Here is a 22,037-nt window from a genome sequence, read left to right on the forward strand (position 1 = left end):
AATAGAATGTGCTTTTGGTAAAACCTTATAAGAAGGCATGGTAATGTAGACATTTTTGCTTAGTTTAGAGGGTTAAATAATGGTTTTAAGTTAGATAGAATAAAGTTGAAGATTTGAGCAAGTTGTAGGAGGTCTGTGAAAGACTGATCTTGTAAAAGAAATTTTGCATATGAACATATTAGCTAAAATTAGAGGAGCATTATTCAGTTTATCCATAAATTGAACATTGGAATAAATGTACAACATGGTTTTCTTAGAGCATTGTTCTGTTCTTTAACAGAAAATTGTAAAGGGTCAAAAAAGGTTTATAAAAATCTTACCTTATGGTCAAACTGATTAAGATTGGATGGATTTATCTACAAAATTTTATTAAGAATTGTGTTTAACATCAATAGTATATTAATGCAAAAGTAATATTTAGCCAAAATTGTGTAAAACCCTTGTAATTCTGATATGACTTAGTATATGTTACCAGTGATAATTGTAATTGTTATGTTAAATTATTGTGTGCCACAAAGATAGCAAATTTCCTTGTCAATTGCATCTTTGGCCGTGGCTGCCCTAAGACTTTTTGTCATCCACAGACCATTATTGTCTTCTTTTGAACCTCTGTAAAAGGTGGTTTTATAATTGCTATAGGACCCTAACAGGTGCTCTTAAATCCAGGTTTCTGATAACTTTGGAGATTGTGACATTAGAATAGAAGAAAAAACTTTCAGGACTCTCATGGAGAGCTGAAATATTCATGAATATCAAGCAGAATAGGAGTTAACTGCATGGCCTGAACTAATAGAAGACTGAAATAATCCTTTTGTGACTTTTTGCTGAAAACATTGCTGATCCTTTGTTTTTCAGAGCCAAGAAAACTTTTCTCCTAAGGTGTTTACAGCTTTTAACAATTAAGTAAAATATACTGCTGTAAGCAAAATTGGAGCATGTTTGTTTCTTTCTACGTGATTTCTTTAGAATTTGGAAACTGTGAGTATTCTAAAGTTATGGCAATATAGTTATTTGCATAAGTGCAATAAGAATCTGTTTCCTTTTGCAACAGGACACAATTGGAGAAACTGATTATTTTTCCAAGGTTTTGACTAGAATGGTGTGCTTTCCTTTAAGGAATCAAATTTGACTTACAGAGCCAATAAAAGCCCCTTGGGAACACTGCCCTCATAGCTTGTCTACACAGTTCTTGTACAGGGTTCTTGACTTGTGGTAAGTAGAGAATGTCACTTTTTGACGGGTCCAGGAGCCTCAAGTTATCTTGGGACCTCTAGAGGAGAGGAATTTACCCAACTCATACAGGTATTTGATGGCATAAATCCATGGCTTGTCCTAAGGCTTTAAAAAGTCTTATCTGGGATTCCTCATGGAAGAGTTTCATCAAAACCCATTTTAAAAGGAGACTATCCTGGATAATATCCTGCAGAGTGTTTTCCAACTTGTTTCCATTAAAATGATGAGTTCACGTCCTTTGTAGGGACATGGATGAAATTGGAAATCATCATTCTCAGTAAACTATCGCAAGAACAAAAAACCAAACACCGCATATTCTCACTCATAGGTGGGAATTGAACAATGAGAACACATGGACACAGGAAGGGGAACATCACACTCTGGGGACTGTTGTGGGGTGGGGGGAGGGGGGAGGGATAGCACTGGGAGATATACCTAATGCTAGATGACGAGTTGGTGGGTGCAGCGCACCAGCATGGCACATGTATACATATGTAACTTACCTGCACATTGCGCACATGTACCATAAAACCTAAAGTTTAATAATAATAAATAATAATAAAAGAAGAAAAAAAAAAAAAAAAAAAAAGGAGACTATATGGCAAATAATTATTTTTACTGTATTTTATGTAAATAATCAGGCCAAGTATAATAAGACTAAAGCTTATTTTGTAAATAAGTCAGTCCTACCATGATTTGTTTTTAGTAAAAAAAAAAAAAGGAAATTAGAGAGAGAAAAATTATGTTTCAAGAACTATGGTGTACCTGTTATTAGATTCTAGTCTTATCAGTTGCTTTTGAGTTTTTTTCCCTGCAATTTAGACTGACCTTGCTTATTCCTGTGAACCAACCAGTGATCTCTGGCTGCAGCTCAGAAGAAACAAGAGGGATGGGCCATCAAGCTCCAGATGATCCTCAGTGAGGAATACCATCCTCTCAATATTCAGGAGTCACCCTTCTACAGAGGACCCCTAGAATGCTCATCAGTGGACACAACAGAGGTGGAATTCTGCCCCTGCCTCCCTTGGACCTGGCTGAATACTGCTTTCACCAACCCATGGAGCCACCCTGCCCTGACAGCTAGCAAGAGGCCAAGACTCACAGAACAACCACCACCACCACTGCCCATCTGTCAGCAGGAGGTAGCTATAAAAGACTGATCTTTGTCCATTTTCCCCAAAGAATTGGGAGTTTTGGATGAACTCTTGACGGGGGAAGTGTTTACAGTAGGTAGTCAGGTAGACATGAACAGGATAGGAGAGGCCCCCCACCCACCCAGGAATGTCAGGAGACCATCAGGTGATGGTCAGACAATTGTTATACTGTCTCGCTAAAATAATAATTGGTCACAGCCGATGCCAGGGAAAGGCTGTCTCCCAATAGATAGAAACACCTGAAGCTGGTGATCAGCAGCTTCTTGATAAGATCTCAGGAGTTGGGTGAGTGGGCTCAAGCATGCACATCAAAAGGCAAAATGTTGGAGTTTAGTATATGACCTTCTTCTAGGAACACTTGACTGGTAAAGAAAGAATGCCTCAAGTGAGCATGTGTACAACTCCAGTAAACACACTGTGCATGCAGCCCCCTTCCAAGTGCTGGCAGGCCACTGTGCATGCAGACAGCCCATCCCAAGGTAAGAATCAGGGGAGAAGTAACACAACCCCGGAAGCTTGGCAACATATAAGACACCAAGTCAAAGGTCAAACTGGGCACTTGATCTCTCAAGTCACCTGCTTGGCCCTCTTCTAAGTGCACTTTACTTTCTTTCGTTCCTGCACTAAAGCTTTTTAACAAACTTTCACTCCTGTTCAAAAAGTTCCCCCAGTTTCTCACTCTGCCTTGTGCCCCTCAGTCGAATTCTTTCTTCTGAAGAGGCAAAAACTGAAGTTGCTGCAGACCCATATGGATTTGCTGTTGCTAACATACTTTGGTGCAATGTGACTCATATGTTCCCTAGTGGTAACGTCTTCAGGTCTCAGATCCTGATAGGGACTAGAAAGCTCTGGAATTCTCTCTGCAACAAAAGATTACATCAGGGACAGAACTCACTCCTAGCTGAAGAGTGGCTCAATTATTAGGTCGGTGCAAACGTAATTGCAGTTTTTGCATTGTTGAAATTTGCCGTTTGATATTGGAATACATTCTTAAATAAATATGCTTATGTTGGCTGGGCACGGTGGCTCACACCTGTAATCCCAGCATTTTGGGAGGCCAAGGCAGGCAGATCACGAGGTCAGGGGATAGAGACCATCCTGGCTAACATGGTGAAACCCCATCTCTACTAAAAATACAAAACAAAATTAGCCGGGCATGGGGGCAGGTGCCTGTAGTCCCAGCTACTCAGGAGGCTGAGGCAGGAGAATGGCATGAACCCAGGAGGCAGGGCTTGCAGTGAGCCAAGATCACACCACTGCAATCCAGCCTGGGCGACAGAGTGCGACTCCGTCTCAAAAAAAAAAAGAAAAAAATACATATATGTGCTTATGTTATATATCATTTTAATGTGCATTTCTTGCTTTGCATTTGTTTTTGCTAAGGACTTGTTACTTGCTGTTTATTTTATACTTATTTTAGACTATGGAAATGGTGTTAGACAAAAAGCAAATTTGAGCGATTTTCTTATTTGAGTTCAAAATGGGTTGTAAAGCAGTGGAGACAACTCACATCATCAACAATGCATTTGGCCCAGGAACTGCTAACAAATGTACAGTGCAGTGGTGGTTCAAGAAGTTTTGCAAAGGAGATGAGAGCCTTGAAGATGAGGAGTGTAGTGGCCAGCCATTGGAAGTTGATGACAAATTGAGAGCAATTATCCAAGCTGATCCTCTTACAACTGCACTAGAAGTTGCTGACCATTCTACATTCAGCATTTGAAGCAAATTGGAAAGGTGAAAAAGCTCAATAAATGGGTGCCTCATGAGCTGACTCAAAGTCAAAAAAATTATTGTTTTAAAGTATCATCTTCTCTTATTCTCTGCAACAACAGTGAACCACTATCCAGTTGAATCGTGATGTGCAATGAAAAGTGAATTTTATATGACAACCAGCAATGACCAGCTCAGTGGTTGGACTGAGAAGAAGCTCCAAAGCACTTACCAAAGCCAAACTTGCACCAAAAAAAGGCCATGGTCACTGTTTGGTGGTCTGCTGGTCGGATCCACTACAGCTTTCTGAATCCTGGCAAAACCATTACTTCTGAGAAGAATGCTCAGCAAATTGATGAGATGCACTGAAAACTGCAACACCTGCAGCAGGCATCGGTCAACAGAAAAGGCCCAGTTTTCCATGACAATGTCCAACCACTCATTGCACAACCAACATTTCAGAAGTTGAATTAATTGGGCTTTGAAGTTTTGCCTCATCTGTCATATTCACCTGACCTCCCACCAACTGACTATCACTTCTTCAAGTATCTCGACAACTTTTTGCAGGGAAAACACTTCCACAACCAGCAGGATGCAGAAAATGCTTTCCAAGAGTTTGCTGAATCCTGAAGCATGGATTTTTATGCTACAGGAATAAATAAACTTATTTCTCATTGGCAAAAATGTGTTGATTGTAATGGTTCCTATTTTTATTACTAAAGATGTGTTTGAGCCTAGTTATAATGATTTAAATAATTTAATTATTATATTATTATTATATTATTAATACTATATAATTAGTCATATTCTGCATTCCAAACCCTTTCTTTGAAAACTCCTATGTTCCCTCCACAAATTGAAGAGTGGAATTGCTTTCTACTCTTCCCCTGCTAGCATGGATAATAAAGACATCTTGCTCCCTCTTATCGTAACTATTCTTATTTTGACTTATTTCCACAAGCAGCAAGCAGCTGGACTCTTTTGCTGGTTATGCTTGTTAAGTGGTATGTGCAGCATTCTGCAGAATATTACTCAGACAACAAGTCCTGCACTTCCCCTAGGTTTCCTCCCAAAGTGTGGGTGAGGCCTTTTCTGAAACCCTCCTCCAACCTTTCTGAATTCTGGGGCTATAAATTCCAGGAATCTTTGAGTTGTTCAGATAGAATCTGCAGTGCCTGAAATCCAGCCTGCTGCTTACTCACATCCTCATACTCAGCTGCAGACTGTCTGACAGAAGGGCTGCCAACCTGCACTCCGGACAGACAGGTGCACAGCCAGGTAAGCCTGGGCCAGCATCACACTGCCTAGGGCAGGCATGATGTGGCTCAGGCTGGGGCTGCCTTGCCTCACTGCCTTGGGTTGGGTCTATAATGACTGGAACTGCCCATCTTCACTCCTGTTTACTTTTCATGTTGATGCTTCTTTCTTCCTGCCTCTATGTCTGCAGCTCAGTCTGTTTCTTCTTTGATTATCAATACAAAGCTCTTGGGGCTATCAAAGTCCTTTGGACCACCCATGTTAACTCCTTATTTTACTGTGATACAGATGGAGGCAAGAGGGGAACAGACTTGCCCAAGATCACACAGCTTCTGCTGATATCTCCTTAGTGCTGATGAAAAAGAGTCAAACTGTAAAATATTTGAAGAGATTTATTCTGAGCCAAATGTGAGGACCATGACCCATGACACAGGTCCAGGAGGTCCTGAGAATATATTCCCAAGGTGGTTGGGTTGCAGCTTGATTTTATACATCTTAGGAGAACAGAAGCTACAGGCAGAGACATAAATCAATACATGTAAGGATTACATTGTTTTGGCACAGAAAGGCAGGATATCTTGAAGTGGGGGCTTCCAGGTCACAGGTAGATTTAAAGATTTTCTGATTGGCAAGTGGTTGAAAGGGTTAAGCTCTGCCTAAAGAGTTGAGGTCAATAGAAAGAAATGTTTGTAGTTAAGGGGAGTTGTGGAAGCCAAGGTTCTTGTTATGTAGATGAAGCCTCCAGGTAGTAGGCGTCATAGATAATAGATTGTAAATATTTTTTATTGGACCCTAAAAGGTGCCACACTCTTAGTTAAATCTCTCTTGGATCAGGAAAAGACCTGGAAAGGGAAGGGGATTTTCTATAGGATGTAAATTTTCCTCACAAGAGACAGCATTGCAGGGCCATTTCAAAAAATGTCAAAGAAATGCATTTTGATGTAAAATACTTCAGTTTTTTTCAGGACCTGCTATCTGTCACGTGATGCTATACTAGAGTCAGGTTAGAATTTGGTATCTTATTGCTACAAAGTCTGTTTTTTCAGCCCTAAGATCTCCATTTTAATGTTAATGCTGGTCAGTCGTGCCTGAACTCAAAAGGGAGGAGGGTATAATGAGGCATGTCCAACCCTGCATTCCCATCATGGCCTGCACTGGTTTTTTAGGTTGACTTTGGAATGCCCTTTGCCAAGCAGAGGAGTGCTTTCAGTTGGTTGGGGAGCTTAGAATTTTATTTCCTGTTTACATTATTCTCTTTTCTGATTTTCAATATTTCTAACTCTTCCATGTCTCTCATTCTTTCTCCTCTAATCTTTCTTTTCTTCCTCCACCCCCTGACCCCTTTCCTTTTCCCTTCTCTTCTCTCTTTGGACCAGTGCTCAAGGCCATTCACCTCCAAGATGGGACTAGGTTAAGGGTGTGCCCATTCAGCTTCCCCACCCCAAAATTTGGGCATCTGAATTGATCAGCATGGAAAGGGGTATCAGAGTGGGCAGTGCCAGGCTCAGGGACCATTCTAAGCTCCCAGGACCTGTGGTCAATTCTGCTCCAACTGACCCAGCTGACTGTTTTGGGGAAAGCATAAGTGAGTGGGGTAGGGTGAACTAGAGGCCTTGGAAGCTGGTAACTCTTCCCATCCTCCCAGGCAAAAGAGGGGCTTTGCATGGGAAGGGGAAGCAGGGGAGACAGAGGAGGCCTGACTTCATCTCTGCAGGTTGTTTACCTGCAACAGGCCAGGCAGAGTTGCCTTTCCTTACAATAGGTCAGCTTTCCTGCAAACCACACTGAGGCAAGTTTAGACAAGCAGGGCTTGGTGAGAACTGTTAGAGGCCAGAAAGGGGACAGCCAGACTTGCTGAGATAGGAACACTTCTCACAGGTGCTGTTACTCTAGCCTTCCAGCAGGGGGCGTCCTGTCCCGACAAAAGGTGAGTCCTCTTTTTCCTGCTGTCCTCCCAGCCGAGACTGGATTCCTCTCAACCTCAAAAGGGGGTTAATCTGTGCTCGCAGCGGAAGGAGAGGAGTTCCCTAGGGGGGGCATAACAATGTTCAGAATCTGGTGTCCTGTTTAGAAAAGGTAGACCGATCAGGAGCTGAAACCCCTTGTCTCCACGTAATGCAAGGCTGTAAATATGACCTTGCAGGAAGGGGAGAGGCGTGTGAGAGAGTAAGCGAGAGCAACAGCAGGCAGAGTGGAAGCTGCTGGGAGGAAAGAGAGAGGAGGTCTAGGACCTACAAAGATTGTTTTTGGAAATACAATATCAGAAGAGATATAAATCGGAAATCAAGGCTTCCTTCCCAAAGGAAAGCATTTGGTCGCCTGCATTTTGACACTGAGTACAGACTGATATTTAACAGACAGTTTCTTCACAATTCCTGAGCAGCACCCATTCACTTATAATTTATAAATACAGACCCCTAACTCGAGGGAACTGAGTTATGCAAGGGTTGCTAAGGAACAAGGGAGATGCAGTAGGTAAGGCAGGGGTTGCTTAGTAACCAGGAGTCCCTTGGTGGTGGAGCGGCCAGAGCATGTCTGGAACTGATGAGGGTCTGTAGACAATCATCCCATGTCAGAGCCTCCTGAAAGTTCACATCTGTTGGCTCCTTGGCCCAGAGTTGCGAGAGCCTGCCTCTCTTCACCTTCCTGGCACTGTCCTGTCCCACATGAAAAGTACACTCCTAAGTCCCTGAGTGCCCTGCTAACTAACCCCTTGCTGGAACCACTCCTTCCCTCCCTCTCTCAACAGGAAGCTCATCAGATTCTTCCATTAGAGTAGGGGATGGCAGGCCAATGGGAATCCCACATAGGGGAAGGCAGGAGCCTCTGGGCTAACATGAATGTGGAGCTGGGAAATTAGGATTTGGGTGAAAGAGGGTCTCCTAGACAAGCATCCCTGGCATTTTCCAGTTCATGGTGAAATATCTTCATACCTGAGTCTCCCATGCCAGATCCTATCCCTGCCTTCACATCTGCGCATAGCTACAGAGGCACACCCTTCCCTTCTGAAGGGCCTCCTGAGGGCACAGGTCTCCACACAGCAGCCTGGATGTCTGTGGCTAGTTTAACTGGCTCAGCTCCACAGACCTCCCTTCAGAGAGCTTCAATCAGCACCGGCCTGCTGGAGTCATTCAGAACTGCAGTCTGCTTTCTCAGGCATGAGCCCCCCATTCTCTGTATTCCAGGCACATAGGCATCCCTGCTCTCTCCCAAACACCCTGGACATCCACACCCTCCATTCTTCCTCTCAGCCTGTTCCCCTTGACAGGAGGATCTATCCTGTTGCTGTCCCTGTCAAAATCCTCCTGTCTTGCAGGTCCTATCTACCTGCAACTTTCCCAGCCTGATTAGCTCACCAGCCTTATTGAGCACTCCTGTGTTTCAAGCCCTGGGCCCCAAGAGGGAGGAGTGGAGCCTGTGTTCAAGGAACTCACATGACACTCATTACTGATCCTCTGTTTCCTGGCTAGGATACTCCATGAAAGCCCTCTGTGAACTGAATGTTTAAAATCAGAAAGTTTTGCTTATTTAAAGCAAAGCCCTTTGCATAGAACAACTTTGAGAAAGTATCTGAGATGCTGGCAAATTTTCTTCTGAGAAGGGAATTGGAGGATTTAATTTTTGAATTAAGTTTTAAGCTGCTTGAATTTTAAAATTTACCATGAGCAGGTAATCTTTACTTTTAAACTTTTAAATTGTGAATTATAACACATATGTAAAAAGTATACACATACATAGGTGATATAATATATCTTCATGGACATCATGTAGGCATCACTTGCTTATCAAATACAACATTGCCAGCACCCTAGAAGCTCTTTAGTTTGCCCCTTCTTTTTTTTTTTTGAGATGGAGTCTCCCTCTGTCACCTAGGATGGAGTGCAGTGGTGCAATCTTGGTTCACTGCAACCTCCAACTCCTGGGTTCAAGCGATTCTTCTGCCTCAGTCTTCCAAGTAGCTGGGACTATAGACATGCGCCACCACACCTGGCTAATTTTTGTATTTTTAGTAGAGATGAGGTTTCACCATGTTGGCTAGGCTGGTCTCCATCTCCTGACCTCAGTGATCCACCTGCCTTGGCCTCCAAAGTGCTGGGATTACAGGCATGAGCCACCGTGCCTAGCCTGTTTGTACCTTCTTAATCATAACTGCCTCCCCACAGCTCTACTGCGGAAATACCCACTCTCCTGACTTTTGTGGTGATCACTGCCCTGCATTTCTCTGTATTTTTGTCATCTGTTTGCCTTCTTAAGCAATATATAATTGTTTTACCTGTTGTTGAAACTTGTGGACGCACACAATATGTATTCTTTTGTGTCTGACTTCTTTTACTCAACAATTTATTTTTTAAGATTCCTTTATGTTGTTCAGTGTGGCTTCAGCTCATTCATTTTCATTATTGTATAGTATTCCATTATAGAAATGCAACACAATTTGTTTATCCATTCCACTGTTAATAGGCATATAGACTTTGATATGGTTTAGATCTGTGTCCCTGCCCAAATCTCATGTCGAATTGTAATCCCCAATGTTGGAGGAGGGGGCCTAGTGGAAGGTGATTGGATCATGGGGGCATATTTCCCCTTGCTGCTCTTGTGATAGTGAGTGAGTTCTCATGAGATCTGGTTGTTTGGAAGTGTGTAGCACCTCCCCCTTTGCTCTCACTTCCTCCTGCTCCAGCTGTGTAAGGCCTGCCTGCTTCATTTCACCTTCTGCCTTAATTGTAAGTTTCCTGAGGCCTTCCCAGCCATGCTTCCTGTACAGCCTGTGGAATCGTGAGTCAATTAAACCTCTTTTCTTTATAAATTACCCAGTCTCAGTTAGTTCTTTTTTTTTTTTTTTTTTTTTGAGACAGGGTCTTGCTCTGTCTCCCAGGCTGGAGTACGGTGGTGCAATCTCAGCTCACCGCAGCCTTGACCTCCTGGGCTCAAGCAATCGTCCCATCTTAGTCTCCCGAGTAGCTATGACTATAGGCACGCACCACCACACCCAGCTAATTTTTGTAGAGACAGGGTTTCACCTTGTTGCCCAGGCTGGTCTCAAACTCCTGAGCTCAAGGGATCTGCCCATCTTGGCCTTCCAAAGTACTGGGATTACAGGTGTGAACTGCCATGCCTGGCCTCAGGTAGTTCTTTATAGCAGTGTGAAAACAAACATACAGACTTGTTTCCAGTTTGGAACATTCTAAGCAGGGTTCTGTGAACATGTGTGTACAGTCTCTTGGTGCACACATGACCTCCTTTCTGCAGGATGCGAGTTCCCTCTACAGAGTCAGAGATCTGTATTTTCAACTTCTCCGTATAATGCCAAATCATTTCCCAAAGTGATTGTACTTACCCTCTATCCAGCAGTGAATGAGAGTTTCTGTTGATTTTGCTTTTTCAACTAGAAGTGAGAGGTGACAATGTACTAGCAGCCCTTGCTCACTCTTGGTGCCTCCTCGGCCTCCACATCCACTCTGGCTGTGCTCAAGGAGCCCTTCAGCCTGCCAATGCACTGTGGGGGCCCCTCTCTGGGGCTGGCCAAGGCTGGAGCCGGCTCCCTCTGCTTGCCAGGAGGTGTGGAGGGAGAGGCGCTGGCAGGAGCCCACGCTGTACAGGGCACTCACCGGCCAGCAGGGGCTCTGTGGGCTGGCCAGCTCCAGCTGGGCTTGACTGGGGGATGAGCTCCCTCTGGGCTGCTGGAGTGCCTGGGCTAGGTGCCGCAAAGTCCTGCAGTGAGTGCCATTGAGAGGTGAAGCTGGCTGGGCTACTGGGTCTGGTGGGGACCTGGAGAACTTTTCTGTCTAGCTAAAGGTTTGTAAATGCACCAATCAGCACTCTGTGTCTAGCTAAAGGTTTGTAAATGCACCAATCTGCACTCTGTGTCTAGCTAATCTGGTGGGGACTTGGAGAACTTTTGTGTCTAGTGAAAGGATTGTAAATGCACCAATCAGCACTCTGTGTCTAGCTAAAGGTTTGTAAACGCACCAATCAGCACTCTGTCAAAATGGACCAATCAGCTCTCTGTAAAACGCACCAATCAGCACTCTGTCAAAATGGACCAATCAGCTCTCTGTAAAACAGACCAATCAGCTCTCTGTAAAATGGACCAATCAGCTCTCTGTAAAATGGACCAATCAGCAGGATGTGGGCGTGGCCAGTTAAGGGAATAAAAGCAGGCTGCCTGAGCCGGCAGTGGCAACCTGCCCTGGTTCCCTTCTATCCTGTGGAAGCTTTGTTCTTTTGGTCTTCATAATAAATATTGCTGTCCGTGCCACCTTTAAGAGCCGTAACACTCACCACAAAGGTCTGCAACTTCACTCCTGAGGCCAGCAAGACCACGAATCCACCGGGAGGAATGAACAACTCTGGACACACCATCTTTAAGAACCGTAATACTCACCGTGAGGGTCCACAACTTCATTCTTGAAGTCAGTGAGGCCAAGAACCCACCAATTCCGGATGCATTTTGGTGACCTTGAAGGGACTATCACCTATCGCCAAGCAGTGAGGCTATTGCCAATCAGTGAGACTATCGCCAAGTGGTGAGATCATCGCCAAGTGGTGAGATCATCACCAAGCGGTGAGACCATCACCAAGCGGTGAGACACTCGCCTATTGCCAAGTGGTGAGTACCATCAGACCCCTTTCACTTGCTATTCTGTCCTATTTTTCCTTAGAATTCGGTGGCTAAATACTGGGCACCTGTTGGCCAGTTAAAAGTGACTAGCGCAGCCGCTGGACTAAAGACGTGGGTGTCAGGCTTTCTGGGAAAGGGATCTCTAACAACCCCTGGCTCTGCGGAGTTGGGAGCATTGGTTTGCCTGGAACCAGCTTCCGTTTTTCCTGTACTTCTGGGCTGAGCTGAGGGTCAACAGAGAGGAAAGCCATTCAGCTCCAGGGTCCCCACAACAAGTTGGTTGACCCTGCGGCCATGAGCAGAACTCTCAAAGGCATGTTGCCAAGTGAGACTCACCTATCTATCCTATCTATCCTGACCCTTGCTCCCTGGGTCCTAATGCCTGCCAGTCAAACTTCCTCTCTCCTCTCTTCTCCAAGGCTAGTCCTGCTTCTAAAAAACCACTCCCTGTCTCTGGCACTTTTCTAGTTTCTCTTATAAGAATGATTTCTAGTAAAAATTTCAAGACTCTGTTACCTTCTTTAGACACCTGGGCTCACCAATCAGAAAGACATAATTTTTGCCCAAAGCCCAGTTCTGGGGGAACTATCTGGAATTTTAGGATCCCGCCTCAGATAAGCAGATCTAACAAAAGCTATTCCTGAAGCTAGGATATGGGGAGCCTCAGAAATTGTATCCTTCCTATTCATATAAGTGAGGACAAAAGGTGTCACTCTTCCAACCCTGGAGACCCCTTCCCTCCCTCAGGTTATGGCCCTCCACTTCATTTTTGGGGCATAACATCTTTATAGGACACGGGTAAGTTCCCAATACTAACAGGAGAATGCTTAGGACTCTAACATGTTTTCGAGAATGCATCAGTAAGGGCCACTAAATGCGATTTTTCTTGGTCCTCCTTGTGGTCTAGGAGGACAGGCAAGGGTGCAGCACTCTGTGTCTAGCTAATCGGGTGGGGACTTGGGGAACTTTTGTGTCTAGTGAAAGGATTGTAAATGCACCAATCAGCACTCTGTGTCTAGCTAAAGGTTTGTAAACACACCAGTCAGCACTCTGTCAAAATGGACCAATCAGCTCTCTGTAAAACAGACCAATCAGCTCTCTGTAAAATGGACTAATCAGCAGGATGTGGGTGGGGCCAGATAAGGGAATAAAAGCAGGTCACCTGAGCCAGCAGCAGCAACCCGCTTGAGTCCCCTTCCACACTGTGGAAGTCTTGTTCTTTCACTCTTTGCAATAAATCTTGCTTCGCTGCTGCTCACTCTTTGAGTCCGCACTGCCTTTAAGAGCTGTAACACTCACCACAAAGGTCTGCAACTTCACTCCTGAGGCCAGTGAGACCACAAACCCTCCAGAAGGAATAAACAACTCCAGACGCACTGCCTTTAAGGGCTGTAACACTCACAGCGAAGGTCTGCAGCTTCACTCCTGAAGCCAGCAAGACCACGAACCCACTGGGAGGAATGAACAACTCTGGACAGGAGGAATGAACAACTCCAGACACACCATCTTTAAGAACTCTAACACTCATTGTGAGGGTCCGTGGCTTCATTCTTGAAGTCAGCGAGACCAAGAACCCACCAATTCCAGACACAGAAGCAGTTAATTAATAACTGGTATAATTATTTGTTGGTGCCTGGCATCTCATTTAACTGGGAAGCTGCATGGGTGGGGTCCAGGGCTGAGTCTGTGGTTTACTAAGGTGTCCCCACCTCTACTGCCCAGTGCTTGACACATTGCCAGTGCTCAATGTTTGCTATGCAATGAATGGAAAAATCACCCTTGTCTAATGAATGTTGAGTCTCACATTTTAATTTGTGAATAATTTCTCCAGTTTTATAGCTTAGGAGTTTTCATGGATTGCTTTCCTGACCTGAGGTTCACATGTTTGAAATTTACCCTAACCAGCCTGACTCTCTGCCACTCTCTGTTGCTGGCCTTGTCTGTCTGGAGGAAGGAGGAGGGTAGATTACCTTCTTACTCACTGAGGCATCAGTGATAAGTGAAATTGATTCTTTCCCCCAGGCCTGATTCAGCAGGAAGCATCTCAGACACCAACCACTATGCTGCCAGCAGTGGCCCGGGGCTACCAGGGCTGGTTTCATCCCTGTGCTAGGCTTTCTGTGAGGATGAGCAGCACTGGGATAGACCGGAAGGGCATCCTGGCTAACCGGGTAGCCGTGGTCACGGGGTCCACCAGTGGGTGAGTGCTGGATTGCCCATGGGTCCTGGCCCCTCACAGGGTCCTTGTGGCTTCCACAAGGACTCAGGGTTTTAAAGCAAGACCCAGCCTTATTTGCTGATTTCCAGAGCTGGGTAGAGGAAGGACAGTGGGGAGAGGCTGAGGCTGACTTGTGTCCTCCATCTCTGCATCCAGGATCGGCTTTGCCATGGCCCGGCGTCTGGCCCGGGATGGGGCCCACGTGGTCATCAGCAGCCGGAAGCAGCAGAATGTGGACCGGGCCGTGGCCGAGCTGCAGGGGGAGGGGCTGAGCGTGGCGGGCATCGTGTGCCACGTGGGGAAGGCTGAGGACCGGGAGCAGCTGGTGGCCAAGGTGAGGGGGCAGGCGGTGGAAGGACACAGAGAGGGGAACATGCAGAACCTTTCCTTCACTGCTCAGCCCTGGGGGTGGGGGGCATCTAGAATATGTCCTGAGACCATGACTGCACCCAGGCTGCCCAAGCTAACCTCGCTACCCAGAAGGTCCCTCAGGAAAGTGACCTGTTCGTGAGAGGACCCTCACCCCACCCTCAGGCCCTGGGAGAATCATTGTGGAGGAGGAGTCTGAAGGGGTGAGGGAGGTCCCCAGAGGGACTCCTGGAGGAGACCTTCCTCTCTCAGTGCCTGGCCCCAGGAGCCTGCCCTTGGGACACCTAGGTCATTTTCCTTTAGAAGCTCTGCAAGCTTTGCCTGAAGGCCCTATGACCTGGGCTGCCCTGGGAGGGATAGTCCGCCTCAGGCCATCTCCACACTCACCCAATCCCCTCTCTGCAGGCCCTGGAGCACTGTGGGGGTGTCGACTTCCTGGTGTGCAGCGCAGGGGTCAACCCTCTGGTGGGGAGCACTCTGGGGACCAGTGAGCAGATCTGGGACAAGGTGAGAGGCCTCCCCTGGGGAGGTGGCTGAGGGCCTGATGCCAGTTCTGCGCTGGGCTCCAGCATGCCTGTGCCCACCAAGACTCTCTGTTTCCCTCCAGAGGTTACAGGAGAAGCAGGCCCTGGGTGGTAGTCCTGCCTGGCCAGCTGTCTCCCAAAATGTGCCCGGATGCTACTTTCTGGCTTGTTGGTTCTTAAATCTGGCCCCCACACTTTCTGCTTTGTTTTCTCTTCTCATCACTTTTGCATTTAATCATTCAGCAGATATTTATTGCTGTTTTCCAGGCACCACCATTCCAGGCTCTAGGGATACAGCTGTGAATGGTTAGTCAGAGTCTCTCTGTAAGAGTCAAACACTTCAGTATGGTACACCCTTTTGTAGGGGAAGATACGGATACTGTGTTTCTCTTTGGTGACCTGTGCCTCTTGCAGAGACTGTCTCTCCTAGAAGGGGGCTCCTCACTGAGTCCCATACGAACTTGCTGTCAGGACCAGATCCAGCCATCAGCATTCCGGGGGCTTAGACATCCCAGCCTGCTGCAAGTCCATTCAAGGATTCTGCCACCTTGTCCACAAGGGACCGGGAGAGACCTTGTAAAATGCCTTGAAGCTCATCTTGGGCCTAGTTGTTCCCCAATGACTTCTGTTCCCTTCACTCTCATGTTTTGTTTCCTCTTCTCTCTGCCAGAATGCATTGTGATGAATCTCATTCTTTCTGCTATTGTGAGCATTCCCCACTCTGCCCTAAGCACTGGGTCAAAGTGTTTCCTGCCTTCTGGCCTTAGTGTGTTCTGCCTTCCCTAGATCCTGCACTCTCACTTGCCAACATCATCTTTAGGCTGGCCCCTCCCTTCTATCTGCCCTTGGCTGGGTGCCCTTGGCTATGTCCTCAGAGATGATCTGAAATTTGAGCTCCCTGCAGCCCCTGCTATGCAGCTTCCCCAGGCTCTTTAGCTATGTTGTTAATGCCTCCAAAGGATCATTTGTGATTTTATAGCTGAGATTTTATTGCTGACAGTCTCCTAACCCTCCTGAATCATTTTCCTGTTTAGTGTCTCAGTTCACAGGATCATGACTCTTTTTCTCAAAACTGTTTGCAGTACTCCCTCCTGAAGCTGAGAGCAGATGCCAACAATCTGACCTTACTTTCTCTGATTCTCCCCTGTTCTCCAAGGACTTGGCCTTCAGTGAGCAATTCTGTACCACTGGACAGAAATCATTGATGACTTGTCCCTGATCACATCTGCCATCACCTCGGAGATGAAATTGTCACAAAATGAGTTTAGAATTTACTGGATGCTCTGCTTTCAACTAAATGTGTTTTCAGTAGGTGTCCTTTAAGGAGAATTCCTTACCACTCATCTTATTCTTGAGCCAGTTTTGAGGCCATCTCCAGGCAGACCCCCCTTCTTTCCAGCAGATTGGGAAACCTCTAATCTGTTAAACTACCAAAACCACATCACCTCCATCCTTCTCCTGATCCAGTGACTCCAGCGTGTGCCCTCTTTCAGGCTCATGGATAGTTCTCTGCTCAGGACTACTTGGCACACAGAGCTACTCTCTCTTACTTTCTAATGGGGCAGTTTTCTTCATTAAGGGAGGGAGTCTCACCTTTTCTTTGGCTTGGGTTTTGTTCCTGCATCTAGGAGGGGTCTTACCTCAGCCCCTCACTCAGCCTGATGCACATGGAGTATTGGAAAGATATCCTGTGGGCTGGTTGGGGTCTGTTTTGACCAGGAAACCCTTACAGCTAGCTTAATCCTCAATTCCTTCTTATTAGGGACCTCAGGGTGGTACCCCCTTCTGACATCTGGGCCACTTCTTGCAGTCATTGGGGGTCATCCCCCACACTGGTAACCTGTCATCAAATGGGCCACAGCAACATTCAGCTTAAGTATTTCTCCTTCCCACATCCAAGGGATTGAGTGGGCATGAGACTGGGGAGTGGAAAAAACAGTGAACAGTCCTGGTCAGTTGCAGATGTGCAGTCTCATTCCCTAGAGATGCAGGATGCAGCTGACCTGAATCAGGACAGATCCCTGCAGGAGGGACTCCTGGTGCCATGTCAGTCCCACCTGGCACTGCCCTAGCTCCCAGGCTCTGCCTCTGCATCTTTCCTTGCTACTTCCTCTTTCACTTCTCCCCTGTTCCCAGACCCACCAGACAGAGCTTCCAGAGTGTCAGGACCTGTGTGGCTTAGCCAAGATTCAGACTTTAGTCAAAAGCAGGATCAGTATAGACATCTAGCTCCCAGAATGGCAATTCTCTGTTGTGTCTCCCTGTTTGTATTGGCTGCAGGAAAGCTCAGAGCCAAGTCTGCGATAAACTGGTGTGTGTAGGCCCTTACAGCCTGCATTTTTGTGACCAAATAATAGAATAAATGCTCAGTCCTTATCACATGCTGTGAACTGTAGGCACCAACCTCACTCTTGCTTTTTATTATTTTTCTACACTGATTTTTCCTTTTCTCCATTTCTTCACACATAGTACCTATTTGATTTATTTTATGCTGTTGCATTGTGAGTGTGCCTTAAATTCTATGGGGACAAGGCAAGAGGACAAGCAAATGAAAGCTCAGAGAGACAAAAAAGGCTCTTCCAGAAGTCTCCCTTACTTCTAGCACCTGCTTCCCCTCCATCAGGCTGTCTTCAGTCTTTCTCCAGAGGCCTCTGCTTACAGTGTGTTGTTGTTTTCTTAAGAGACAGGGTCTCACTCTGTCACCCAGGCTGGAGTGCAGTGGCATGATCATGGCACACTGCAGCTTCAAACTCCTGGGCTTAAGGGATCCTCCTGCCTCAGCCTCTTGAGTAGCTAGGATTACAGGTGTGCACCACCACACCAGGCCAATTATTTAAAAATCTTGTAGAGACAAGGTCTCACTATGTTGCTCAGGCTGGTCTTGAGCTTTTGGCCTTGAGTAATCCTCCCACCTTGGCCTCCTAAAGTGCTGAGCATGACCCACTGCCCTCATTCCCCATTTTCTTTAAAAGGCCTGAACATTTCCTTCCTCGTGTCAGTCCTGAACAATTCACATTTTCAGGGCTCTGCTCACAGGCCTGTGACTTAGCCTGCCTGCCTATGAAACCATTAGCAAATTAGAAATACCTCTTGCACCAGTCAGAAGGGGATTGGTTTCTCTTATATGCACATAAATTGGGTCTACTGCACAAATTACAGGGCTCCAAGTGTCTTATGAGAGCAGGACTTGGGCTGACCATGTCTCTCTGCCCTCACCCATGCTCTGCTCTGATTTCAGATCCTAAGTGTGAACGTGAAGTCCCCAGCCCTGCTGCTGAGCCAGTTGCTGCCCTACATGGAGAAGAGGTATGGCAGGGTGGGGGTGGGGACCAGTCAGAGTTGGGGACCTGAGGTGGGCACAGAAATATAGTCAGTAGCACAGCCAGTAGTGGGTAGTGGACAGAAGAGATCTGGGATCTCCACATCCCTCATCTTCTTGTCCTGCCTCACCGTCTGTGTGGCTGCCATTCCCAATTCCAGTGGCTGCAGGATGAGAGTAGTATTCCAGGGGCCCAGGCATAGTCTCCTTGGCCTTGACATCAGCAGGTTTGGGACAAGGCTATGCTTTAATTCCTTGACCTCGTGGGCTGGTCATTGTCACCTTACCTGCTCTCTGTTCTTACCAACTTAAAACCAATGACAGGGTTAGCCCCATTCCTCTCCATAGGAAAAAGCCTGTCCCAGACCCCTCCTCATGCCTGCGCTTGGTCTCCAGGGACCCTGCCTGTGTTCCAGGTCCTGCAGATCTGACTGTACTCCTCACAGACACACGCTTAGGAACTGGCCAGGGGCTGTCTTCAGTAGAAGGAAAGTTCCTGACTGTCACTTCTGGTCTCCCTTACCCCATCTGCTCCTTAGAGGTTGCTCATTGATAGGCACTCACCATCAGCCTTGGGTGTCTCTTCACAAAGCCTGCCCTGCCCTCTCCTTCAAGCACCTGGCAAGAGGGGAAGCAGAGGATAAGGGTTCTGAGCATGGACATCGTATTTATGAGAAATAGGCATGGAATCCCAGCTCTGCCATGTATTGGCTGGTACTAGACCTTTCTGAGCCTCAGTTTTCTGAACCCTGAGATGGGGATAGTAATAGGACCTGTGTTGCTTCTGTGAGGGTTGCATCATTTAATGACTTCATGATAGTATCACCATCAGTGGTAAGCTCTTAGCTTCAGCCTCTCTTGTGTTTGTCTTGTCTCAGGAGGGGTGCTGTCATCCTGGTCTCTTCTGCTGCAGCTTATTATCCAGCAAAGGTAAGTGCTTGGTCCTTGTGCTCCTGAGTGGTATAGGGTGAGGGGCAACTTTGTTCTCTTCCTCAGAGCCTTACAGACAAAGTGCCTAGGACAGACCCCCACCATCCTCCTGCTGCCCTGGGCTGAGCTTGTCTCCATGTGGGTGAGAGGGCTGCTGGGCCTGTCAGATCCCTGTAGATGAGAAATCCAACTGATGCTTTCCCCCACTCTCCCATATCCTAATCACTCTGTCAATTCCCTTCCCAGGAGCTGGGTGTCTACAATGTCAGCAAGACAGCACTGCTGGGTCTCACTAGAACACTGGCATTGGAGCTGGCCCCCAAGGACATCCGGGTAAACTGCCTGGTTCCAGGAATTATCAAAACTGACTTCAGCAAAGTGGTGAGGATTGGGTGTGTCTTCCATCTCCCAGTCTGGCTCAGTGGGAACCCTTCCCAGTGACTAAGGGATAAAGGGGTGACTGAATCCTTAGGTCAGCATGCCTATGACTGAGGTCCTCATTGTTCTCTGAACTCAGCCATGGTGCAGTCCATCCATCCTGAGAAGATGCTCCTTCTTTTGAGAAGGGCAAAGCTGCCCTAGGTGCTCTGCCTGGTGGCCTTCCCGGGGCCCTGCCCATCTTCTTGTTTTGGTAGCACTGACTCCTTCATTTCTTCCCTTTGCCCAGTTGCATGAGAATGAGTCTTTCTGGAAGAACTTCAAGGAACGTCATCAGCTGCAGAGGCAAGTGGGGTTTGGAGACTTGCTGGTCCATATGTGGCTAGGCAGGGGCAGTTGAGTCTATTGCAAGAGCAGACCCCTCCCTGTCATCTGGCCATTCTTTTTGCTGAAATCTGGAGTCCACATGGCCCTGGAGGGTGCAAGTAGCCCGGCTGCATCCCCCCTGTTCCCCATGGAGTCCATTCCCACCTATCATCCATGAGCCCCAGAGCAGCAGAATCAGAGTACAAGATGCTTGACACTGTGTCCTTCTTCCATCCAGGATTGGGGAGTCAGAGGACTGTGCAGGAATCGTGTCCTTCCTGTGCTCTCCAGATGCCAGCTACATCACTGGGGAGAACATTGCAGTGGCAGGCTTCTCCTCTCGGCTCTGAGAGGAGTGGGGGCAGCTGTGCAGCTGTGGTCTCAGGCCCAGGAGCCTGAGGGGGTGTCTAGGTGATCATTTGGATCTGGAGGCAGAGTCTGCCATTCTTCCAGACTAGCAATTTGGGGGCTTACTCATGCTAGGCTTGAGGAAGAAGAAAAACGCTTTGGTATTCTCCTTAGGACTTATCTGCTTGTAGATTTGGCTGATCCAATCAACATGTGGGGTTCTTGGTGTGGGGCTGGGGAGCTGAAGGATTTTATGGAGCTGGTGCTTTGGAGGAACCTTAAGGGAAAGGAGTAGAAGCTCAGGCCTTTGAAGGATTTCAGCTCCTCCTCTCTGTAATTTGTGCTTTAAGCATTTTTTTCCTAAAATAAACTCAAATCTATCCTCAAGTCTGGAAGCATCTGTCAAGGGTAGAGCCCAGGGCAGCATGGTGGGAAGAGGCCTCTACCGCCAGCTGCCCTGAGCTCGTCGCAGACACACAGAGGTGGGAGTGAGTGTGCTGCCTTGCAGAAGGCTTTGTGTGTGCTCCATTATCTGAACTGCGCCTGCTGGGGGCTCAGCAAGGTGGTGGTGGGTGACAGTGGAAAGATTCTGGGGTTCTCCCAGGGGTCCTCCAGGCTAGTACTTCTTAACGTTTTCTGGGCCACACAGGCCTTTGAGAACCTAGAGAAAACAGTTATACCGAATCTTGTGCATAATTCCAGTTAGAGGAGAGTAGTCAGAGCTGAAGTTCCTCTTGGGGTGAACACATGGCTCTATCGGAAAAGGCCCTGTGTATTGTCCTGAGTCATATTCGGGGGCACCACCCTCTGTGTATGCATACTGAGGCTCAGCGCAGTGGAGGGGGAACAGTGGTCCTCGAGTCATCCGTGGCCCTGAGCACCCCTCTTGCCACCCATAAATGTTGTCCTGAACCAGTCCAGAGGGAGGAACTGAGACAAGGCTTCCAAGCTGACCCCTGGCCTTGGTCTCATGGAAGCCCTTCAACAACACCTCCTCTCCACACCAGCCGGGGACGGGTCCTTGTGGTGTGAATAGTTCAATTACAAAAGCATTTGTGCATCTTACTACAAGCTATGCATTGTGCCAGGCACCCTGGAGAACACAAACATAAATAAGACCAAACCTCCCTCCAGTTCCTTCAGTGTGGTGGGAAAACAGAAGGTAGAACACTCATCAGAAAATGAGGCAGAACATATTTATTCATTTGATACATTTATTGACTATCACTCTGTGCCAGGCACTGTTCTAGGAGCTTAGGGTATAGCAATGAACAAAACAAAATTTGCTGCCCTATGAGCTCACATGCTAGTCAGGAGAAACTACAATAAATAACAAACTATATTGTATATAGTGTTAGTAGGTACAGAATAAAAAAGATAAGGAGTAGGGCATAGAAGTTGAGGGTGTGGGGGTGGCGGGCAAGCCAGGGTAGGCACATCATATGCAAAGCATCACAGGACCACGGAGGACCATGGCTTCCAGTGAGGCTGGTGGAGGTGCCATTGGAGCTGAGACCTACGCATTAAACATAAGAACAAATTGGGTTGCAGGAATGCTGCCTTTCAGTGGGAAGGCCAGAATCTGAACAGGTGGGACTGTTAATGGTGA

General features: G+C 47.0%; 1 protein-coding gene across 3 annotated transcripts; it reads left to right on the top strand.

The window, feature by feature from the left end:
* Nucleotides 1-5,254: 5,254 nt before the first annotated feature.
* LOC129012833 (dehydrogenase/reductase SDR family member 2, mitochondrial) lies at nt 5,255-20,815 on the top strand. Of its 3 annotated transcripts, none has more exons than XM_054448921.2 (9): nt 11,476-11,964; nt 13,999-14,176; nt 14,351-14,528; nt 14,969-15,070; nt 18,326-18,393; nt 19,285-19,336; nt 19,583-19,717; nt 20,004-20,059; nt 20,319-20,815. In XM_054448921.2, the coding sequence occupies exons 2-9, from the start codon at nt 14,037-14,039 to the stop codon at nt 20,428-20,430; spliced, it is 843 nt and encodes a 280-aa protein (XP_054304896.1). In that variant the 5' UTR covers nt 11,476-11,964; nt 13,999-14,036; the 3' UTR covers nt 20,431-20,815. The 3 variants fall into 3 exon arrangements, with proteins under 3 accessions (XP_054304898.1, XP_054304896.1, XP_054304897.1); XM_054448922.2 differs by having other exon boundaries at nt 19,583-19,669; XM_054448923.2 differs by lacking the exons at nt 11,476-11,964; nt 18,326-18,393; nt 19,285-19,336; ... (1 more) ...; nt 20,004-20,059; nt 20,319-20,815 and adding exons at nt 5,255-5,375; nt 16,850-17,624.
* Nucleotides 20,816-22,037: the final 1,222 nt, after the last annotated feature.

Source organism: Pongo pygmaeus, chromosome 15 (assembly GCF_028885625.2).
Source record: "Pongo pygmaeus isolate AG05252 chromosome 15, NHGRI_mPonPyg2-v2.0_pri, whole genome shotgun sequence".
In the NCBI taxonomy this organism is placed as follows: domain Eukaryota; kingdom Metazoa; phylum Chordata; class Mammalia; order Primates; family Hominidae; genus Pongo; species Pongo pygmaeus.

Bases quoted from the DNA above. Each gene is read 5' to 3' on its own strand.
- LOC129012833 (XM_054448921.2), top strand. From the start codon at position 14,037: ATGCTGCCAGCAGTGGCCCGGGGCTACCAGGGCTGGTTTCATCCCTGT. The intron at 19,337-19,582 runs GTAAGTGCTTGG...TTCCCTTCCCAG, and splicing joins CAGCTTATTATCCAGCAAAG to GAGCTGGGTGTCTACAATGT. The intron at 20,060-20,318 runs GCAAGTGGGGTT...TCTTCCATCCAG, and splicing joins GAACGTCATCAGCTGCAGAG to GATTGGGGAGTCAGAGGACT.